Source organism: Hemitrygon akajei, chromosome 4 (genome assembly GCF_048418815.1).
Source record: "Hemitrygon akajei chromosome 4, sHemAka1.3, whole genome shotgun sequence".
Taxonomy (NCBI): Eukaryota; Metazoa; Chordata; class Chondrichthyes; order Myliobatiformes; family Dasyatidae; genus Hemitrygon; species Hemitrygon akajei.
In genome coordinates, this window is record NC_133127.1 from 37,405,512 (window position 1) to 37,429,381 (window position 23,870).

Genomic DNA, 23,870 nt, shown 5'->3' on the forward strand with positions numbered 1-23,870 from the left:
TGGACTCCCCCACCCCGGGAAAAGAGTGTGACCGTTGACTGTAACACTGGAACAGTCGCAGTTACCTGTAGTGACCCACAACAGTCCTTCACCTCCAAACCCTAAACAACCCAATTCCTTGCTTTGTTTGAACATAAGTAGTGACTTTCTGTTTTTGAGCTTAAGGACTGATCGGCTATCTCAGCTCCACTTTCCTGAACTATACACCTATCCCTTCATTCCATTAACATCCATAAATCTATTGATCTCTGCTTTAAATTAATTCATTTCTATTTGGGTAGAGAGTACCAAATATTCATCTCTCTGAGTGGAGAAATTTCTCCTCATCTAGTCCGAAATGGCTGAACCCTTTATCTGAAACTGTGACCCCTGATCCTAGTTTCTTCAGCCTGGGAAACATTCGCCCTGCTTCCACCTGTTTCAAACCCTCTGAGAATTTTGTTTTGTTCATGTGAGATCGCTCCACATTCTTCTAAACTCTGGAGAGTATAGTAACTCTAAAGATACTCCTTAATCTTTCTACCATTCCTGGAAACAATTTGGTGAACCTTTGCTTTACTCCTTCTGTGCTAAGTATATTGTTTCTTAGGTAGGGAGATAAACACAATGAGTCTGGTCTCACCTTCACTCTTTTCCCATTTCCCACTCTGGTTTACCCTCTCACCCCTTCTCTTTCCCTCACCTGCCCATCACTTCCCTTTAGTTCCGCTACTTCCCTTCAAGATGGCGCCAGCAAACAATGATTCCTCGGGTGACATCTTCCAGATAGTCAATAATTTCAGTTTTTCTACATCTTCTACTTATTCTTCTTACCTCAGTATTGTGTTTGGAACTGTTGGGGCCTGTGACGTACGGTCTGTAGTTTGATTGAGTGAGCCAGCGCTCTGCTGTCCTCAAGGAAACCGCAGGAGAGAAATGTGAGCACTAGCTGCTATGAGAAGAAGCTCAGAGACAAAGCAAGGGACCAGGATCAACTGCATTTCTCACCGATTAAAGCATCAGGGAAAATTGAAACATTGAGGCAAATGCGGAGGAGAGAGAGGCTTGGGGTTTGCTGGTTTCAGTCGCTTCCCTGGCTCGAGTTGCTGCCCTCAAAGGGGCCCCTGGGTCCCAGTGGTCTTGGAGACATTATTGAAATTCTGAGATTGATGGATCGGACTGTAGTTCAAACTAACTGCAGTTCGCATTGGCCTCTTTCAGTTCTATGTTCTTTTTCTGTTCTTGTCCATTCTTTCTTGTTGCCGATTGGTGGGGCTGGGGGTTTGGTTCTTGATGTTCTTCTTGTTGTTTCTCCACGTGGGGGGTAACCTGTTCATTCTTTGTGTGCCTGATGGGTGGAGAGGGGTGTGGGGGTTTGCAAGTTATTGTTTCTTACTCTTTTCATGTGGGGGGGGGTGGAATGATGTCTTTCTTTCAACTACTTCTACGGCTTTCTGTACTTTTTGGCTATCTGGAGAAGGCAAATCTCAGGGTTGTATTCTGCATACACACTTTGATAATAAAAAGAACCTTTGGCTCCCCCCTTCCTTTTCTTCCATGCTTCACTGTCAGATTCCTTCTTCTTCAGCCCTTTACACCTTCCACCTATTCACCCTCTCATCTTCTTACTTCAAACCCCCTCCTTCACCCACCCACGTTCCTTCTCGCCTATTACCTGCTAGCTTGTTCTCCTGTCCATCTCCCCAGCTTCTTATTCTGGTTACTATCCCTTCCTCCACAGTCCTCATGAAGGGTCTCGGCTGGAATATTGACTTTTTTTCCTCTCCATGTCTGTGCTACAATGGGGCCACCCTCAGGGTGGAGGAGCAACACCTTATATTCCGTCTGGGTAGGTACCCTCCAACCTGATGGCATGATTATTGTTTTTTCTTTCTGGTGAACAAATTTCTCACCCCCTTTCTCTATCCCTCATTCTTTTTCTCACCTACCAATTACTTTCCCCTGGATCCCCTCCTCCTTCCCTTTCTCCTATTGTCCACCTTCCTCTAGTATCAGATTCTTTGTTCGCCAGCCTTTAACCTCTGATGCCACTTGGCATCACCCATCACCTTCCAGCTAGCCTCTTCCCCTTACCCCTACCTTTTTATTCTGACATCTTCCCCCTTCCTTCGCAGCCCTGAAGAAGGGTCTCAGTCCAAAACATTGACTGTGTACTCTTTTCCGTCGATGGTGCCTGACATGCTGAGTTCCTCCAGCATTGTGTGTGTGTTGCTTTGGGTTTCCAGCATCTGCAGACGTTCTCACGTTATGATTGACCCATCCACAAGAGCTGCCTGATTTGCTGAGCTCCTCCAGCATTTCATGTGCATAACAAATCACTTGTTCTATTAATGTTCATTGCATTTGCATATTGTCTTTTAGTGACTGATGTACAAGCACTTCCCTTTGAACATTGACACTACCGAATCTCTCATCATTTAACCAACACTCTGTTTTTCTGTATTGTGCTCCATGTTGAATGGCCTCACAGTTTCCCCACACTATATTCCATCTGCTCTGTTCTCACCCACTCACACAATTTGTCCATGTCCCTTGATGTCTCTCTACGTCACCTTCCGCACTCACAGTCCCAGCTAGTTTTGAATGATCAACAGATTTGGTAATTTGATATTTGGTCCCCTCAGATGAATTATTGATACACAGTAGATTGGGAATAGCTGGGGTCAACAGCACCGATCTCCACTACACATGGCTGTCAACCTAAGAAACATCTTTTTTTTATTCTTTCATTTCTATTGAACAACCAGCTCTCTCTCAGTCCATATCAGTATCTGAGTGTTCTAATCTTCCTGACCAACTTCTTGTGCATGGCTTCAAGAATAACCTTTGGAAAGTCCAGATAAATGTTCATCACTTTATTATTCCATGACCTTGAAGAACTCCAGCAGATCAGTCAAACATGATCCTCCTGACACAAATCCATGTTCAATCCTATTATTTTTTTCAGGACACTCTGCTATTACATTACCGATTCCAGCATGTTTCCTACTATTTATGTTAAAATAACAGTTTCTGTTTTCTGTCACTCTCTCTTTTCTTATAACGAATTCATGTTTGCTGCCCTACAATCCACAGGATCAATTCTAGAACCTATAGAGACTTTGTACTATGCTCTCTTCTTATTTCTACCATCTGAGAAGACATGCAAGAGCCTGAACACACACTCAACATTTTAGAAACAGCTTCTTCCCCTCCGTCAACAGATTGCTGAATGGACAATGAACCCATGAACACTACCTCACATTTTGCTCTCTGTTTGCACTACTTATTTAAGTATATATATACACACACACTATATTCCTTAAGGTAATCTATATTATTTTTATGTATTACACTGCACTACTGCAGCAAATTAACAAACTTCATGACATACAGTGTTCCTCCCTCCCTTGGAAGTTGTCATGTTTTATTGTTTTGCAACATTGAATCACAGTGGATTTAATTCGGCTCTTCATACACTGATAAACAGAGAAGAGTCTTCTGTGTCAAAATGAAAACAAATTTTTACAAATTGGTCTAAATTTATTATAATTATTAAACACAAAATAATTGATTGCATAATAACACACCCCGCACAAGTCAGTATTTAGTAGATGCACCTTTGGCTAGGTCTCTATCAGCTTCGCACATCTGAATACTGCAATTTTTCCTCCATTTTTCTTTACAAAACTGCTCAAGTTCAATCAGATTGCACGAGGATCGTGAGTGAACAGCCCTTTTCAAGTCCAGCCACAAATTCTTAATTGGATTGAAGTCTGGACTCAATCCAGACTTTCGTTGACTTCTCTTCTAAGTCATGGATGACTACATTTTCATGTTTATTCATTATTCCCTTAAATGGTAACTCTTAGCTCCCCACCCTCATGTTAAATCTGTTCTGCCACTTGTCCTCTTACATGTTCGTGCATTTCTTTGCTTGGATCAAAGTAAACACTGAACTCTTATCACTTTAAACTCAATTCCATCATGTTATAGTCACTTATCTCAAAAGCCCCTTGACAACAAGATTATCAGTTAACGCTGTCCACTTGCACCACAGTATCTTTGTAAATGCAACACTGTACTCTAAATTCTGTTTTCTTGTAACCACCTCAATGTACTTACGTATGGAATGATCTTTCTGAAGGATTGTATCTTGGTACATATGATAATAACAATAGAAATAACATTGAACAGAAGAAGAGAAAAACAGCATTTTGCCCAGTTGCTTCCTTGCCATGTTGATCTAGAAAACCATCTATCTCATCCACTTCCATCAATTCATCTTCCATCTTATTACAGAAATGTTGATTGGTCCAGACTATATGGAAATTAAAGTTTCTACATTTATCTCTGTCACATGCACCGCTAATTTCCTGATTTAATCTATATCAATGTTACAACTGGTTTCTTAAGGTTATTAAGGTCAGGAGTGGTAATGGAGATAAGCTCTCACCATCTATTAAATGATTTCAATGGTGTGCTTCTCAGATAGCCTCTGACAGCCAAGTCCAGCTCCTGGCTTTCACGTGTGCCCGGTTGGAACCATTTCTACTGATGGGAGAAGGGCAAAGGTGGGTTGCTGGCGTCTTAATACCAGGAGCTTTGGGCAGATGGGGCTCATCAGTCATAGTTGGAAGGAAAAGTCTGATCTCAATCCTCCACTGCCTTGTGGCTATACCCACTCATGGGGAAGACTTTGGGAGCAAGTCCCTAAGTCCTATGTTGAGTTCAGCACTGAGTGGCAGCTCCTGCAATGCTGCTGTTGCTAAATTCTATCGGTCTCTGCCGTTCCTTTGGGTTCACCAGATTCATGGAGAGGGGGAGCTTGCTGCACGGACAACAGCTTGTTCTCCATATTGTACTGCCCAGGCTTGCTTAACTTGTAGACAGTTGGGATGCAACGTCCATGGCTAACCCCCACCAGCGGAGGGTCTCAAATGCTACAACTACTCTTGCAGCTGTCGGTAACCAAACTCCAGTTTCCTTGCCCTTTGTTATTTCTTAGCTTGAACAAAACTGATTCTATTCTGCATCATGATCTCAAACCAAGATAATTCTCATCATTCCCTTCCTTACTAACAGGGCTACACCACCCCTCTTTCCCTAATTGTCTGCTCTTCCTGCATGCTAGGTCCACTGGAATATTTTTTGCCCAGTTTTGGTTGCCCTGAACCCACACCTGTGTAACAGTAGTGAGATCAAATCACTATCAGTGCACGAACTCACACATTTTCAAATGATGTGAATATTCTGATGTCATGTCTTCATTAGGGTGATTCTATCATATCTATCACAGCATTTAAAAAAACAGACCCTTCGGCCCATCTGTTCCATGCTGTTGACTCTGACACCCCCATTGCTTAACTTTATTTTTGCAGCTACTTTACTTTTGACTGTTTTTAACTTTCTTTCTGTTTTGTCTCTCTCCTTCCTTAATTCCTTTTCAGATCCCAAATCCTTGCCAAGCTACCTGAAACCATGCTCAATACCAGCAGTGAAACACGCCTCCCCTTTCGAAATGTTGCCCACATGGTAGGGTGATCCCATCCACGCTTCCACCTGAGCTACGGGTGAGTCAGCATCATTGTCCTGACTCTGCTAAAGAAACCTGGTAGTAAACCGTGTCTCCCTGGCTGCGAAAGGTTGTAGGGACTGAGACTATGAAATGAACTATCAGAATTCATCTCTACTGCCATTCCTTGAAAAGCAAACCCGCTCAAGCAAAAACTCAGTGGTTTCCCCACATTATTTAATTTAAAGTTTAATTTAACTGAAAATTCCACTTCCTTCATTGCATCTGCCAAGAAAAACTCAGGGCTAAAGAATCTCTGTTATACCAACAGTTAACACGATGAAACTTGTTAAACTGTGGGCTGAAACTGGTTATGAAATGCCAGAACTTCAGTAATAAACAGCTAGTGATTTGAAACACTCACAAACCCCGCAAACGTCATAGCTGTTGGCAAGGGAGTTTCGCCAGCATGACCCTGCAGTGAATGAAGGAATGGTGATTCTTTCCCAGGACAGGGTGGGAAAGGGGAACCAGCAGGTGGTGGTGTTCCACTACACTGGCTGCACTTGTCCACCTTGTCGGGAAAGATCTGGAACTGCCTGGGTAAGTATCTGCTGGACTTTAAATGGATAGTTCAACTTTGGCCATATCCCACCATACATGCAAGGTTTTAAAAATTATTTTCGGGCTGTGACTTTTAATATCGATCCCTAGCTGTTCCTTGAGAAGATGTCCAAGATCGATCATGCCAGAGAGTCTATGGTAGACTGTGGATCAAAAACAGTACAGAAGTTCAGTACCAAGGTACAACACACAAACTCTGCAACATCACATTTACAGTGAGGGGCGTAAGGTTGAATATTTGTCCAAATTTTGCTCCAAGCTCTCTTTGATTTTGCTGTTGGTGATACAGAGGTTTTATTTCTAGTCTGAGTTTAGATTTCAGTCAGATGGGGATCAGTGAATTCAGCAAACCATCAGAATGTAGCCCATGTTAAAATGGCACAGGTCAAAAGCCCCAGTAAGTGTTGGTCTCAGTAAGGGCCTACCCAATACCCTTGTCCCATCAAGCCTCAGACTTACCGATTAGATTAATCTTTCGAAATCCAGTGGTCACTGTTACAGGCACCCTTCCTATAGCCTCTGTCCAGAATCCTATATGGAACTGTGAAATGTCCAAAGGATGAGAAGGAACAGTTGAGGAGTTATTCCTCGAGTTCTGAGAGTAGTTACCCTTCAAGCCACATCACTTGATCCAGTCATTATCACCATGTTGCTTGTAGAATCTTGCTGTGCAAGGATGACCACTATGTGACCACGCATGATTGATACACGTGCATTATAATCACACAAAGTTGCATGAAGCACAGTAGGAAATTCATTTACAATGGTGTGGATGTTGGGCCCATCAAACTGTCTGCACTTCCAGACTTGCCCACTGTCCCTCCCCATCTCCTCTCCTCTTCCACTCCGTTCCATTGTGATACTGTGGTAAACCATGTATACCTGTCTGGATACGCCCCTCTGCTGACTGCTCCTGTGGCTCCTCCCACAGACCCCTGTATAAAGGTGATTGGGGCACTGCTCCTCCCTCAGTCTTCAACATGGTTGTGCTCCCTTTTCGATGTTAATAAAAGCCTATCGTTCATTTCCAGTCTCCTAGAGTTATTGATGGTGCATCAGATACCTCACCGCCTTTGCACCTCTAGGTGTTCCCCAACTTTGTGTGATTATAATGCGCGTGTATCAATCACGTTCAGCTGTGTTTCCATCCTCCAGCCTATGGACATAGTCATTGAGAATAGAAACAGGCCCTTCAGGGGATCTCCTTCAGGGTCCCATTTTCCTGTTTGGCTCATATACCTCGACACCTTTCAAGTACCTATCTAAATGTCCTTTAAATGTCATAGCCCCCTCTACCATTTCCTCTGGCAGCTTGTTCCATATATCTGCTGCCCCCTGTGCACAAGAGATTCTCCTCAGGTCCCTTTAAATTTTTCCCCTCTCACCTTAAATCTATGTCTTTTACTTTGAAACTGCCCTATTCTGGGGGAAAAGATTGTGACCACACACTTATCTGTGCCCTTTGTGATTTTATAAACCTCTATAAAATCACTCCTCAACTCCAGGGAAGACAGCCCCAACCAATCTAAATTATTTTGGTTTTCTGCACTCCCTTGTAAATCTTTCCCACCTCACCCTAAATGATGCCCCAGGGTTTGGACTCCCCTGCCCTGGAGAAATAACTGCTGCAGTCCACCTGATATCGCTCATAATTCCTTAAGGTCACCTCTGTGCACCAAGAAATAAATAACCAGCCAGGCCAACCTGTCCCTATAAATTAGGCTGTTAGTCCTGGCAACATCCTTGCTAATATTTTCTGTACCCTCTCCAGCTTAATGTTAAAGGTGTAGTGGTTCTGCAGTTGTAAAATGACCTCCCAACCCATGTACTCCGTGCCCTCACTGAGATAAGTGGGCCAAAGACATTCAGCCACGCTGCATTAAGTGAGAGTTCAGGCACCCTATACATCACCGGCTGCGCCTGATCTTATCAAGCACCTCTCCTGATTTTCCAGTGAGCATGGAATGAGTTCTGTGCGTCCTAGAGGGTACAACACAAGCCTAACATTCCTTTGACCTTGTAAGCTTAAGGGAAGTTCAACTGAGGTGTAGGATACTTAAAAGATTTAATTGGGTCAAGAGGAACTACAGTGCCTATAAAAACTATTTACTCCCCTTGGAAGTTTTCATGTTTTATTGTTTTACAACATTAAATCAGGGTGGATTTAATTTGGCTTTTGTTGATACTGATCAACAGGAAAAAAAATTCTCACTTCAAAGTGAAAACAGATCCCTACAGTGATCTGAATTAATTACGAATATAAAACACAAAGTAAATGATTGCATTAAGTATCCACCCCCTTTAATATGACACACCAAATCATCACTGGTGCAGCCAACTGGTTTTAGAAGTCACATAATTAGTTAAATGGAGATCACCTGTGTGCAGTCAAGGGGTTTCAACTGATTGTAGTAAAAATACACCTGTGTCAGAAATTGAGTGACAGTGCAAGAAGGGGACTCGTGAGGGAGGCCACCAACAGACCTATGACAACTCTGGAGAAGTTACAAGCTTCAGTGTCTGACATGGGAATGACTGTGCATACAACTGTTGCCCGGGTGCTTCACCAGTCACAGCCTTATGGGAGAGTGGCAAAGAGAAAGCCACTGTTGAGGAAAATCTTGGCTAGAGATTGCCAAAAGGCATATGGAAGAAGGTTCTAGGGTTTGATGAAACCAACATTGAGCTTTTTAGTGATCAGACTGGACGCTATGTTTGCCGTAAGCCAAACCCCACACATCATTAAGACACACCATCCCTACTGTGAAGCACGGTGGTGGCTGCATCGTGCTGTGGGGATGCTTCACTGCATCAGGCCTTGAAAGGCTTGCGAAGGTAGAGGGTAAAATGAATGCAGCAAAATACAGGGAAATCCTGGAGGAAAACCTGATGCAATCTGCAAAAGAACTGTGACTTGGGAGATTTGTTTTCCAGCAAGACGATGAACCCAAGTATAAACCCAAAGCCACACAGGAATGGCTTAAAACAACAAAGTTAATGTCCTGCAATGGCCAAGTCAGAGTCCAGACCTCAATCCAATTGAAAATTTGTGGTGGGGCTTGAAAAGGGGTGTTCACTCACTACCCCCATGCAATCTGACAGAGCTTGAGCAGTTTTGTAAAGAAGAAAAGGAGAAAATTGCAGTGTCCAGATGTGCAAAGCTGATAGAGGCCTATCCACACAGACTCAAAAATGTAATTGCTGCCAAAGGTGCATCTACTAAATACTGACTTGAAAGGGATGAACACTTATGCAATCAGTTATTTTGTGTTTTATAGTTGTAATTAATTTAGATCTCTTTGTAGTGATCTGTTTTCACTTCGACACGAAAGTCTTTTACTGTTGATCAGTGTCAAAAAAAGCCAAATTATATCCACAATAAAACATGAAACTCCCAAGGGGAGTGAATACTTTTCATAGGCACTGTAGACTCACTGATTAGTGACTCCACTTGCACTTGTGATGGATCAGCTACTCCGTGACATCACTAGTGATCCAGACCTTGGCCCAGGAAGCTGTTAAGTTTGGAAACTATTTGGTGGACCAGAAGACTTTCGTTTTGTAGATGTGATGGGATATTTAAGGATTACAGAATAGAGGCAGGTCGATGTAGATATACGAACTTTTGTTAATGCTACAAGTGTAAGCAGATAAACCGAATGCAAGAGAGCGTCATTGGGTAACTGTGTACAACAACTGTAATGTTACTTTAAATGGACACCATGTTCTGGGTTTAACATTGCATAGATGACTTTAATCAATGATTATCAGATGAAGATCAACGATTCGACAAAACTGATCCAATTGTCCATTGCCCAATACTCAGGAAGATTACTAAAGGCCAACATTTGGTGATCTGCTCCTATGGGAATTAGACCCATTGATGATGAAAGACTGGCAGACTATTTTCGGTGCAGGATGGTATACATCTGTTGGTAGTGGTGTTCCCCTTCACCTGCTGCCCCTGCCCTGCCACAGAGGTGTGGGAGGTTTTGTCAGAACAGCCTGGACAAGTACCATTATTGGTGCTGTTATTTGCCAATTAATGAACAACTCTGTTTCAACATTTAACTCTCTGAGGACACTTAACATCTGCAATGCACGAAGGTCAGGAAAATAGTGTACTGTGAGTTCAAAGGGTTCTAGAGCTGGAGGTGATCACAGGGGTGGGGACAGGAGAGGACATAGAGCTCTGTGAATGGCTGGGGCACAGACAAAAGTTGAAATGACTTCATATGTAAAGGAGAAAAAGGTGAGAAGTTGGTCAGCAGACTACTCGAATGGTTCCCTAAAACCTAAACAGAAACCTGTTCCTGTGTTCATTAGAAATTTGTGGCAGATTGTGTTTTTGTTCAGTCTATCCTCAGAGTATGCCTATCAGATCAATACCAGCTCTTCAAGCGATCTATGTAGTCTCTCTCCCTAACATATCCTTAACACCTTGCAAATATTTCTGTTTCTCACAACAGTAAAGGTCAGTCTGGCGATCAAGCCTATACTACCTCCTAGAATATTCCAATTTCCCTCTTACTGCTTTCCCTGTAACCCCATCAATTCCCTATCACCTACCTGCACTAGGGAATAACTTACAGCAGGTCAACCTATCTGATCGTCTTTAGGACTTGGGAGGAAATGCAGAGCATCCAGGGAAGCTCATGTCACAGGGAGAACGTGCAAGCTGCACAGAGACAGAATCAGAGGGCAGTATGAACCCGGATCATTGGAGTGGTGAGGTAGCCACCATCACCTGCTGCACCACTGCTCTGCCCTTCAAATACTTACAAAAATGTTTTCTGGAGGGTTCGGTTGAACCTGTTTCCACCCTCTCAGGATAAAGACATTAGCCTCTCTCCTCTGGTCCTCCCTCTGATCAATTACTCCTTGGCTTCTCTCCCTCTCAACAGCTTCTCCTCGCTTATTAACAGCAAACTGTTTCAGAGTTGACCATCAGCATCACATCTCCTGACCTCCTCTGCTCTAAGGAGAACAACCCACCTTCTCCAATCTCTCCAAGGAACCTCACTGTCCTCAATGTCAGACACTTGCATAAATACAGGAGGTTCTGATACTCTGTAACTATCCAGAACCATTCTATCTAAACTACCAATCACTCAATCACAATACCACAAGCTTTAGGGAAACCACAAACCCCCATAGCTAAGATGGTTTATAAACACACTCTTCCCCAGATTTATCTTCTCAGTGACCCCTGAATTTAATCAGTGGCAGCCACTGCGAAGCCCACAGCTGAGCATTCCCTCCTGAAATCTCTCCATCAGTGTCCCTGTCTCCTCGAACAAGATTTTGTTTATTTGTCCAAATATCTCTTTCTGTAGCCCTTGCCAAACATTTAAAATAACATTCCTGTGACGTCTTACCAGGCTAAAGGAGCTTTATAAATGCTAAGAGTTAGAATTAATGTCACAGCAACTTCAACTAAACAACAAGAAAACAGGCCCTTCAGCCCATCGCCTGGGCCAACCATCAACTACCTATTTACACCCACCCTATTTTACTCTCCCATATTCCTACCAACGACCCCAAGTTCTGCCCCTCGCTCACACCAGGGACAAGATACCACGCCCAATGAACCTACCAACCCACACCGCTCTGGGATGTTGAGGGAAACTGGTGCCATCACGCAGAGTCGAGGAGGTGGCCACCTTGTGAACGACAACGCTGGCATGAATGACCGGGCCCAACATGCGGAAGGATGCAGTGACCCGGAGTAGGGTGGTGGCTGTCGCTATGCGTCCTCAGCTCCAGAAGACAACATGTGACAGCTTGCAGCAAATATAGATAAATACAGTTAACAAAAATATCTCTTGTATAATAAATTAAACTGTGCTCCACAGAGGGAGAGGGGCTGCTCGAGCTGATGACGTGGGTTCATCCTCAGTAGCTTACTGACTTCTTGGCCACAATCAGAGTGTTCTTCATGAGCATTGCTACGGTCATCGGGCCCACTCCTCCAGGGACAGGGGTGATGTAACTGGCCTTCGTCTTGATCTCTGCAAGGAGGACACAACATCTTTACTGTTTCAAAGATCGGCAGACAAAGCAAAAGGACAATGAAAGGCAGATGGGGCGACGCTCACTAAATGCTGGAGAAACTCAGCAGGTCAGGCAGCGTCTATGGAGGGGAATAAACAGTCGATGTTTCAGACAGAGAATCTTCATCAGGATGGAGCGGGGTGGAGAGATGGGAGGATGAAGGTTGGGGACAGCTGCTAGAGGGAGATAACCAGGAACACAAAGGACTACAGGCACCTCAGCCTCCATATGAAGGGCCTCAACACACAATGGTGGCTCCTCATTTCTATTGTTTACTTCTATTTATTTAGAGATACAGCACGGTAACAGGCCTTTCTGGCCTAATGTGCTGGGCCACCCAACTACACCTATGTAGCCAATTAACCTACTAACCTGCATGCCTTAGGAATGTGGACGGGAAACAAAGCACCCAAAAGAATCTCATGTGGCAATGGGGAATATACAAATTCCTTACAGCCAGCGGCAGAGTTGAACCAGGGTCACATGTACTGTCACAGCGTTACACTAACCACTAGGCTACCGTGTCACCCTAAGTTCCCACCACAGATACCGTCCTCACTGCTGAGTTCCGCCAAGCATCTTGCCTTTTGCATCATTCTTACAGACGTCCATCAGTCAATTTTGTCCATAAATTGGAAAATGCATAGAAGTCACTCGATATATTTGCCATACCTCCGCAGTTGTGTAACAGATGGAATTAAAAACACATTATGCTCACAATTAAGAACAATTTAAAAAAACAGGGTGAAAGAGGAAACCTATTCTTTTGTTAGTAGGAACGGACATATGTACAGTACATCCAGCAATGAATTTAATATTTTGCGAGCTTGTTTGTACAGTGGTGCAGAAAGTTTGCGAACCTGTAGAATTTTCTCTATTTCTACATAAATATTACCTAAAATGTGATTAGATCTTCATCCAAGTCCTAAAACTAGATATAAAGAGAACCCAATTAAATAAATAACACAAAAACATTATACTTGTTCATTTGTTTATTGAGAAAAATGATTCAATATTACATGTATTTGTTGGATAAAGTATGTGAACCTTTGCTTTCAGTAACTGATGTGACCTCGTTGTACAGCATTTCCGGTAACTGTTGATCAGTCCTGCACATCGGCTTGGAGGAATTTTAGTCCATTCCTCCTTACAAAACTGCTTCAACTCTGGGATGTTGGTGGGCTTCTTTCCGTGAACTGTTTGCTTCAGGTCCTTCCGAAACATTTCTATAGGGTTGAGGTCAGGACTTTGACTCAGCCATTCCAAAACACAAATTTGCTTCTTTTTAAACCTTTCCGTTGTTGGCCTTCACATCCTTGTCTTGTTGCATTGTCCAACTTATATTAAGCTTCATGTGACAGACTGTTACCCTGACATTCTCCAATAAAATGTCTTGATATAATTTTGGATTAATTATTCCCTCAATAATTGCAAGCCGTCCAGGCCCTGAGATAGCAAAGCAGCCTCAAACCATGATGCTCCTTCTACCACGCTTCATAGTTGGGATGAGGTTTTGGTGTTGGTGTGTAGTGCCCTTTTTACTCCAAACATAGCAATGTGTATTTCTGCCAAAAAGTACAACTTTAGTCTCATCTGTCCATAGAACATTATCCTAGAAGCATTGTAGAACATCCAGGTGGTCTTTTGCTAACTTAAAACATGCAGCAATTTTTATTTTTGGAGAGCAGTGGTTACCTATGTGGTGCCCTTCCTTGTTCAGTGTTTTTCTTACAGTGGACACACGAACAGAGACTTTAGCAAGTTCTAGAGATTTCTGGTTCTTTTTCACCTCCTTCAGCATTGCACCCTGTGCTCTTGGTGTGATCTTTGCAGGATGCCCATTCCTAGGGAGAGTAGCAACAGTGCTGAGTTTCCTCTGCTTGATGATAAATTCTTACTGTGGACTGCTGAACACCCAGGTATTTGGAAATAGCCTTTTCCAGCTTCATGCATCTCTACAACTCTTCTTCATAGGTCCTCTGAAAGTTGTTTTGAACGAGACATGGTGCACATAAACAGATCTTTCTTGAGAAGAGCAGGCTCAGTCAGTAACCTGACTTTGTGTGTCTTTTTTATAGGGCAGGGCATCTCTACAACCCACACCTCCAATTTCACCTCATTGATTGGAACACTGACGCCAAATAGCTTTTGCAGAAGGCATCACCCCAGAGGCGCACATACCTTTTTCCAACAAAGACATGTAATATTGGATCATTTTCCTCAATAAGTAAATGAGCAAGAATAATGTTTTTCTGTTATTTATTTAATTGGGTTCTCTTTATCTGGTTTTAGAACTCATCTGATCACATTTTAGGTCATATTTATGCAGAAACAGAGAAAATTCTACAGGGTTCACAAACGTTCTAACATCACAATATGTAGGGATCACCAAGAGTCAGGTGTTAATAACCTGGGTACAGTCTCTACATAAATACATTGGCTTTTAATCATATGAGGGACTTTATTACAATCCTTTAAAAGTGTCAGATATAGGAACAGAATTAGGCCATTTGGCCCACTGTCTGCTCGCCATCTCATCATAGCGGATCCGTCTTCTATCTCGGCCCCAATCTTCTGCCTTCTTGTATACCTTCACGCCCTGACTAATCAAGAATCTATCGACCTCTGCCTTAAATATACATAAAGACTTGTCTCCCACAGCCACCTGTGACACAGATCACTACCCTCTGGCCCTCCTCAACTCTGCTCTAAAAGGATGCCCCTCTATTCTGAGGCTGTGTCCTCTGGTCTCAGATGCTCTCACCATAGGAAACATCCTCTCCACATCCACTCTATCAAGACCTTTCACCCTTTGAAAGGTTTCAATTAAGTCACCCCTCATTCTTCTGAATTCCAGTGAGCAGAGGCCCAGAGACATGAAACGCTCCTCATATGACAAGCCATTCAATCCTGGAATCGTGTTCGAGAACCTCCTTTGAACCCTCTCTAATGTCAGCACGTCGTTTCTTAGCTGAGGGGCACAAAGCTGCTCACAATACTCCAAGTGAGGCCTCGCCAGTGCTTTATAAAGCCCCAACATTACACCTTTGCTTTTATATTCTAAGCATCTAAGATCTAGGACAATCAGGATGCTGTACAAGTGCTGTCTGAACCAGGATCATTGATCAAGTGGGGTGCCATTAATTACAGGGAAATGGGAACGAGCAGAGAAATGGGAATGATGAATTAGCTCTGGGAGTCAGGATAGGCTCAATGGGCCGAGTGGCAGGAGACAATATGGAAGTTTAAAATGGGGCAAGAATGGAATGCATTCCATTGACTGTTCTCAGAGAGAGGGATAGAACAAGGTCACCTTTTAATGAAAGGTTCTATTAAACATTCCTCAAAGTTCAGTGAACACACCTAGTTCAAAGTAGTCAGGTCAGTTCTCAGAGTTCAAGCAGAGGGCAAGAATCTGAAGCCTGTGCAAGAACTGCTTTCCCTCCCTCCATCATGTGCTGTTGATGAAACCTGTGCTTTTCATAAACCTGAAAAAGTTTTATGAAAGCAAATGACAGTCTGAACTAAAAAAATCAACACAAGATAAAGATCCTGCAGCTGAGGGAGTCTGGATATCTGGGACTCTATCAGATACAGTAACCTCACAACATCTGATTCTTCTCCGGTTCCTCCTTACATACTGCATATTATGGTGTAGTTTTAATGATGGTTGCTCTGTGATAGTAGAACCCAGACAGCTGCACACGATCAATGCACACACTGTCTAGAAGTAGAGAGGTATTGAGCTGGCCAATTAGAACTGGGAGAAGAAACTCGCTCATTCAGGGGGGGTCAGAGTATTGGAGCACGGAAAGATGTCCTTCAGCCAACTACCTGAGTTAGTCCCATGTAACTGCATTTGGTCTAATCCCCCTAAACCTTTCCTATTCACGTACTTTCTGACACTTTCTACACTGTGTTTTCTGACACAGTGGTGTCAAGAAAACGACCTCTCCCTCAATGTCGCAACAACAAAGGAGCTGGTTGTGGATTACAGGAGGAATGGAGATGGGCTAGACCCTATTGACATCAATGGATCTGGGGTTGAGAGGGTGAACAGCTTTAAGTTCCTCAGCATACACATCACCGAGGACCTCACGTGGTCTGTACATACTGGCTGTGTGGTGAAAAAAGCACAACAGTGCCTCTTTCACCTCAGACAGTTGAGGAAGTTTGGTACGGGCCCCTAAACTCTAAGAACTTTCTACAGGGGCACGATTGAGAACATCCTGACTGGCTGCATCACTGCCTGGTATGGGAACTGTACTTCCTTCAATCGTAGGATTCTGCAGAGCATCTACAGCCCAGCGCATCTGTAGATGTGAACTTCACACTATTCAGAACATATACAAAGACAGGTGTGTAAAAAAGGCCAGAAGGATCATTGGGGACCCGAGTCACCTCAACTACAACCTGTTCCAGCTGCTACCATCTGGGAAGCAGCCGAAATGAGCTTTGCTGATAGCGTGAAAATAGTACAGGAACATTTAGAACCAAAACCATTGTTGATTGCAAAACACTTTAGGTTTCATAAGTGAAATCAAAAGGAATTGGGAGTCCATTTCAGCATTCAGCAAATGGCTTAATGATGCACTGAGAGATTAATGATGCACTGAGCTTGTGGAATCTTACAAGAAAGCATTCAAAAGCAGCTCCTAACTGAAGCACAACTTACACTTAAAAGAGCAGTTGAAATAGCTGTATCAATAGAAACAGCAGACAGAGATGCATTCAGGAATGAAAGTGAACGTGAACAAAATTGCAACGTCTAAACAGGAACCAGCCTGGTTGAACAAATTGTGTTACCGTTGGAACAGAGCTCACACACACCAGGCTAACGCAAGTTTAAATGCAGAGCTTGCAGAAAAGTAGGACACATACAAAGTGCATGTTGGGCAGATAAAAATAAATGGACTGCACAGGGAAGAGAAAAAGCTAAAAAGTAAAGCTACAATTTCAAAAAGAGCATTAATCAGCAAGCTATTGATGAAAAATCTGATAATGATGAAAGTGACACAGGACCAAGTAGCCTTGAGATTTATAATGTGAAAACTAACAATAGATAAGCAATCTGGCTTACACTAGAAGTAAACAGCAAATTAATTAAAATGGAATTGGACACTAGCTCGGTTGTTTCAATCATTGCACAAAATGAGTTTGAACAGCATTTCAAAGATACCAAACTGAAGCCAGCAGATAATCCAATTAAAACTTATACTGGAGAAAAGAAAACTCCCATGGGAATGACATTCGGAACAGTGAGATACAACAACCAACAAGACAGTTTGGGCTTGCAGCAGTATGTAGCAAAAACAGGAAGCCAACATTGTGAAGGCATGATTGCCTGAGACAACTACAACTTGATTGGAGATCAACCCATCATTTACATGTCACATCCCCTGCAACAGAGTCAACTGAGAGCAAATTAAGAAAGGCACTGGATGATGGCATTAGAAAACTCAAACACATCAAAGGTAAAATAGTGTTAAATGAAAATGCCACACACAAGTTTTATAAAACCTGTTCGGTTCCTTATACCATCTGTGATGAAGTAGCAGTGAGCCAGATCGCATGGAGGCTGAAGGAATTCTTTCCAAGGTTGAGTGGAGCCCATGGACAATGCCAGTGGACCCAGTAGCCAAGAAGGATGGGTCTGTCAGGATCTGTGGTGATTTTAAGGTCACCATCAGCCCAGTATTGAAAGTAGACCAATGCCCTTTGCCCAGGATACAGAATATTTTTGCAAACCTTTCAGGAGGAAAACACCAGCAAAGTGGACTTTGCTACGGCCTACATGCAGATGGAGATGGAAGAATAGTCCAAAGAATTTTCTCACTATCAACATTCACAAAGGGCTTTATCTCTATAATAGGGTTATTTTTGGAGTGGCATCTGCACCTGCAACCCAGCAGAAAGCGATGGAACAAGGGCTCCAAGGCTGCCCGATACTCAGTGTTACCTGGATGGCATCGTTGTTACCAATAAGGAAATCTCAAAAATCTCAAGACAGCATTAAAAAGATTAGAAGATAATGGGCTCAGAGCACATCACAACAAATGTGAATTCTTTATACCAAGCATCATTAATTGTGGTCACACCATTGACATGCAGGAATTACAAGACGTTTTCTAAGAAAATTCAAACAGTAGTGGATGCCCCAAAGCCAAAGGATTTGTCACAGTTGCGGCCTCTTTTAGATTTGTCAATTTCTCTAACAGATTCTTCCCAAAATGACTACTGTGCACCATCCCTTGAACTCAATACTACAGGTGGGAAGAAACAGCAATGGACGGAACAGTGTGAGGTGACAAATGAAATGGTGACGTCAGACCTGTACTCACACAGAATGATCCACTTCATCCAGTGAAGCTTATCATGCACCATTTGGGATGATAACACATCCAGCAAAAAGGTATTCAGAGCTGTCAGAACCGCTTCCTGCAGTCCCAGACTCAAATCCTACAACCACCACGGAGGAGGTCCCAGAACTTGAGATTGTTTCACAGCCACAAGTCTCACTTGCCAGGCAGAGTGATCCCCTTTGTCAGGAAAGACATTATCTCACAAGAGTAAGAAATCCTCCATAGTAATTAAATCTTTAGGCCTGAATGGGACAATATATGAGCGATTTGAGTTGAGACACATTATACATTATATGTATAAAAGATATTAAGAGGAATAGATAGAGTGGACAGCCAGCACCTCTTCCCAGGGCACCACTGCTCAATACAAGAGGACATGGCTCTAAGGTAAGGGGAGGAAAGTTCAAGGGGGATATTAGAGGAAGGTTTTTTACTCAGAGAGTGGTTGGTTCATGGAATGCACTGCCTGAGTCAGTGGTGGAGGCAGATGCACTAGTGAAATTTAAGAGACTGTTAGACAGGTATATGGAGGAATTAAGGTGGAGGGTTATATGGGAGGCAAGGTTTAAGGGTCGGCACAACATTGTGGGCCGAAGGGTCTGTACTGTGCTGTATTGTTCTATGTTCTATATTGAGTTGGAGTTTATAACTAAGCAGAGATGAGTCTTGTGCATTTAGTATTTCAGCAATATTTGAGTAATATTGTAAATATATTATCTAATTAAGAAGTCCTTGTTTAAATAATTCATTACAGGATATACCTAACAGTACATGAATGGCATATATCACCAAGCCACTATGTCATACGTATGTGCCTCATTAAAGTAAAAACAAAACTAAGACCTGTTATCATAGGCTCCCATCTTTTTCGCGTAATTAGTTTTATGTTCTGGAGTTATAAAACACAACACCTGAAGGAAAGATGAGAATGATTGTGGGGAGAGGGTAGGGGAGTAGTTGGAGGCTCACTCAAAGAGCTGGCACAGGCATAAACAATGCAAAACTATCCAATCCATCAAAGTTTGTGACAAATCAGCATATAAGAGAAAGATTGAAAATCAGGCTGAGTGGTGCCACAACAACTTCTTACACAATGTCAGCAACACCAAGGAGTTGATTGTTAACTTCAGGAGAAGGAAACATGAGGTCCATGAGCCGGTCCTAATTGGGAAATCAGAAGTGGAAAGCATCGGCAACTTTAAATTGCTCGGCGTTACCCTTTCAGAGGACCCAGCACGTTAAGTGCAATTACAAAGGAAGCACGGCAGCTCCTCTACTTCCTTAGAAGTTTGCAAAGCTTCGGCATGACATCTAAAACTCTGACAAACTTCTACAGGCGTGTGGTGGCATCACAGCCTGGTCTGAAAACACCAACACCCTCCCTGCCAGTTGAGGGGTAATAACTGTTCCTGAACCTGACGGAGTGAGTCCTGAAGCTCCTGTACCTTCGTCCTGATGGCAGCAGCGAGAAGAGAGAATGACCTGGGTTTGAAGGTCCCTGCTTTCCTGTGGCACTGCTCCATAGGGATGTGCTGAATGGTGGGGAGCACTCATCTCATGCTCTCAATATTTATTGTTTGTTTTTTTTATTTATTTCTTCTTGTACTTGCACAGTCTGTTGGCTTTTACAGTGGCTGGTGCAGCCTTGCTTTGATTCTGTTACGGTTATGCCCACAAGAGAACGAGTCTCAGGATAATCAATTTACTTTGAACTTCCTTCCATCCATTCCAGCTTCACAGCGTGTTACTTCAGGAAGGAAGCCTGCCACCCTGCCCATTCCCTTTTCTCTCCTCAGCCTTCTGGAAGAAGACACAGGAGCTTGAAATTCTAGATGACCAGTCTCAAGAACAGCTTCTTCCCCACTGCTACTGGATTTCTCAACCAATCACAGCCTTCCCAGTGGTGCTGTTACATTTTTGCACCCTCGCCCATTGTCACTTTAGGATTTTTTAACTACTTCAGTTTGCACTACTGTTCTTGGTGCTGTTTTGTATTTATTGTGTTTATTATTACCATGTATACTTTTACTCTGTAAGATTTACATGAGCAAAGTATTTCATTTCACCCTGGTGTACATGAGAATGCACTGATCTGGACAAGTCCAAATCAGCAGCCCTCATACATCTCTTGTATATCCTCTCTCCAGTATGCTTGCATGCTTCCCTAGTGCAGTGACCAGAACTGTCCTATTACTCCAGTGTGTTCCCAGTATCACCTCTCTGCTCACCTGTTCTGTGCGTCAGTCTGTCTGGGAGAATATCCCACAGGACTTCTTACCCACCTGTGTGCCTACTCTGCGCTCTTCAGGAGGTGTGGAAAGGACTCCGATGTCCTCAGCACTTCGGCACGTTGCAGAGTGCTTCGCTTTCTTGGCCTTCTCTGCACAAGTCACCTCACTCGGCTCCACCACGAGTTCTGTTTGCCACTTCCCAACCCGATTAGATCGCTAATGGATCCCTGACAAATTCAGTGCCTCCCATGCACACCACCACCGATTGCACCATCTGCAAACTCCTGATCCATGGGCCCTCAGCTTGTACTCACTGGGTTCCCCACCGTCCATACCATGCCATCCCCTCACTGGTACCATCCGACAAGAGGTACAGAAGCTTCACACCACCAAGTTCACGAAAAGTTACTTCCCTTCAGCCATTCAGTTCTTGAATCAACCAGTACAACCCTAATCAGTAAACAAAACTATGTTCACTTTAATGCAAAGTAATTAGTTTTCTCCTTTGTGTTCTTTCTTGTAACAATTGTGTATAATCTTGTTTAGTTTATATTTTCTTCATGAATGCTGCTAATATAGTGCATTTATCTGTGAAGCTGCTGCAAGCAGGTTTTTCAATGTAGCTGGTCATACATGTACTTGTGTATATGTCAATTAGCTTTGATTTTTCACTTCTTTACCGTCAAAGTCAGCATCTCCCACCAACTTGGTCTTTCCTGTTACAGGATCCTGTACACGATTGATGCCAACATCTATTACGACTGTTCCCTCTTTGATCATATCAGCAGTAATCAGTTTCGGAATTCCTGGAAGAAAGCAACAATTTATGTATCACTGTAGGGTCTCAGGCAGTGAGTTTCGAAGCAAATCACCTTACCCAGGCAGAAATGGATGATAGGAACCTCCCTCAAAATTTCAGTCTTACCTAATAAAGACATAAATAAGCTATAAATATCAAGAACATGAGATGAAGAGTCCTTGAAAGTATGTCCATTGGTTGTGGGAAGATTTCACTGATGGGGCAAATGAAATTATCCTCTTTGGTTCAAGACCCTGATAGTTGCGGGGTAGCAACAGTTCCTGAACCAGGTGGTGTGATTCCTGAAGCTCTTGTACCTTCTATCTGAAAGAAGAGAACAAGTTCTGGGTGGTGGGGGTCCCTGAACAGGAATGCTGCTTTCCTACAACAACATTTCATGTATAGAGCCAATTAAAATATTCACCCCACCCCCTTGGAAGTTTTCATGTTTTATCGTTTTACAACGTTGAATCACAGTGGATTTAATTTGGCTTTTTTTGACACTGATCAACAGAAAAAGACTTGTGTCAAAGTGAAAACAGATCTCTACAAAGTGATCTAAATTAATTACAAATATAAAACACAAAATAATCAATTACATGAGAATTCATCCACTTCAAGTCAGTATTTAGTAAATTCACCTTTGGCAGCAATTACAGATCTGAGTCTGTGTGGACGGGTCTCTATCAGCTTTGCACATCTGGACACTGCAATTTTTCCCCATTCTTTTTTTTACAAAACTGCTCAAGCTCTGTCAGGTTGCATGGGGATCATGAGTGAACAGCCTTTTTCAAGTCCAGCTACAAATTCTTAATTGGAGTTGAGGTCTGGATTCCGACTTGGCCACTCCAGGACATTAACTTTGTTGTTCTTAAGGCATTCCTGTATATGGAAGACTTTATACTTGGGGGTCATTATTTTGCTGAAAAACAAATTTTCTCCTGAGTCACAGTTCTCTTGCAGACTACACCGGGTTTTTCTCCAGGACGTCCCTGTATTTTGCATTCATTTTACCCTCTACTTTCACAAGCCTTCCAGGGCCTGCCACAGTGAAGCATCCCCACAACATGATGCAGCCACCACCATGCTTCACAGTAGGGATGGTGTGTTGTTGATGACCTGTGGTGTTTGGCTTACGCCAACCATAGTGTTTAGTCTGATGGCTAAAAAGCTCAATTTTGGTTTCATCAGACCATAGAACCTCCTTCCAGCTGACTTCAGTCTCCCACATGCCTTCTGGCAAACTCTAGTGGAGATTTCATGTGAATTGTTTTAAACAGAGGCTTTCTTTTTGTCATTCTCCCATAAAACTGTGACTGGTGAAGCACCCGGGCAACAGTTGTTGTATGCACAGTCTCTCCCATCTCAGCCACTGAAGCTTGTAACCCCTCCAGAGTTGTCACAGGTCTCTTGGTGGCCTCCCTCACTCGTCCTATTCTTGCACGGTCACTCAGTTTTGGGGAGAGCCTATTCTAGACAGATTCACAGCTGTACCATATTCTTTCCATTTCTTGATGATTGACTTAACTGTACTCCAGGGGATATTCAGTGACTTGGAAATGTTCTTGTATCCATCTCCCGACTTGTGCTTTTCAACAACCTTTTCACGGAGTTGCCTGTAGTGTTCTTTTGTCTTCATGGTGTAGTTTTTGACAGGATACTGACTCACAGGCAGATGGACACAGGTGTATTTTTACTACAATCAGTTGAAACACCTTGTCGGCACACAGGTGATCTCCATTTAACTAATTATGTGACTTCTAAAACCAATTGGCTGCACCAGTGATAATTTTGGTGTGTCATATTAAGAGGGTGAATACCTATGCAATCAATTATTTTGTGTTTTATATTTGTAATTAATTTAGTTCTCTTTGTAGAGATCTGTTTTCACTTTGACACGAAAGAGTCTTTTTTTTGTTGATCAATGGCAAAAAAGCCAAATTAAATCCACTGTGATTCAATATTGTAAAACAATAAAACATGAAAACTTCCGGGGGGGGGGGGTGAATACGTTTTATAGGCACTGTAGATGTGCACAATGGTTGGGAGGGGCTTATTCGTGTTGGAATGGGCCACATCCACTACTTCTTGTCAGATTTTTCTCTCAAGGGCATTGGTGTTTCCATACCAGGCTGTGATGCCATCTGGTCAATATACCAGATACATCACAGCCGGTTAATGCATTAAGAAAAGTTAATGAATGAATGGGGCAGTGCAAATTTGGACAAATCGCTCTATATGTGAATTAGAAGAAGGGTTGACTATTTGTCTCCCTCAACCTGCCCCCCATTCATCAAGATTATGGC

At 42.9% G+C, this 23,870-nt stretch overlaps 1 protein-coding gene across 1 annotated transcript in view; it reads right to left on the reverse strand.

Annotated features, from left to right (window-relative positions):
* Window positions 1-9,645: 9,645 nt before the first annotated feature.
* LOC140726252 (bifunctional methylenetetrahydrofolate dehydrogenase/cyclohydrolase, mitochondrial-like) overlaps window positions 9,646-23,870 on the reverse strand; it is a 46,324-nt gene continuing 32,099 nt past the window's right edge. The window contains exons 7-8 of the mRNA XM_073042366.1: window positions 21,446-21,571; window positions 9,646-12,129 (exon numbers count right to left, since the gene is read on the reverse strand). Coding sequence (XP_072898467.1) covers window positions 12,014-12,129; window positions 21,446-21,571 — 242 coding nt within the window. The 3' untranslated portion in view covers window positions 9,646-12,013. The remainder of the gene's footprint in view (window positions 12,130-21,445; window positions 21,572-23,870) is intronic.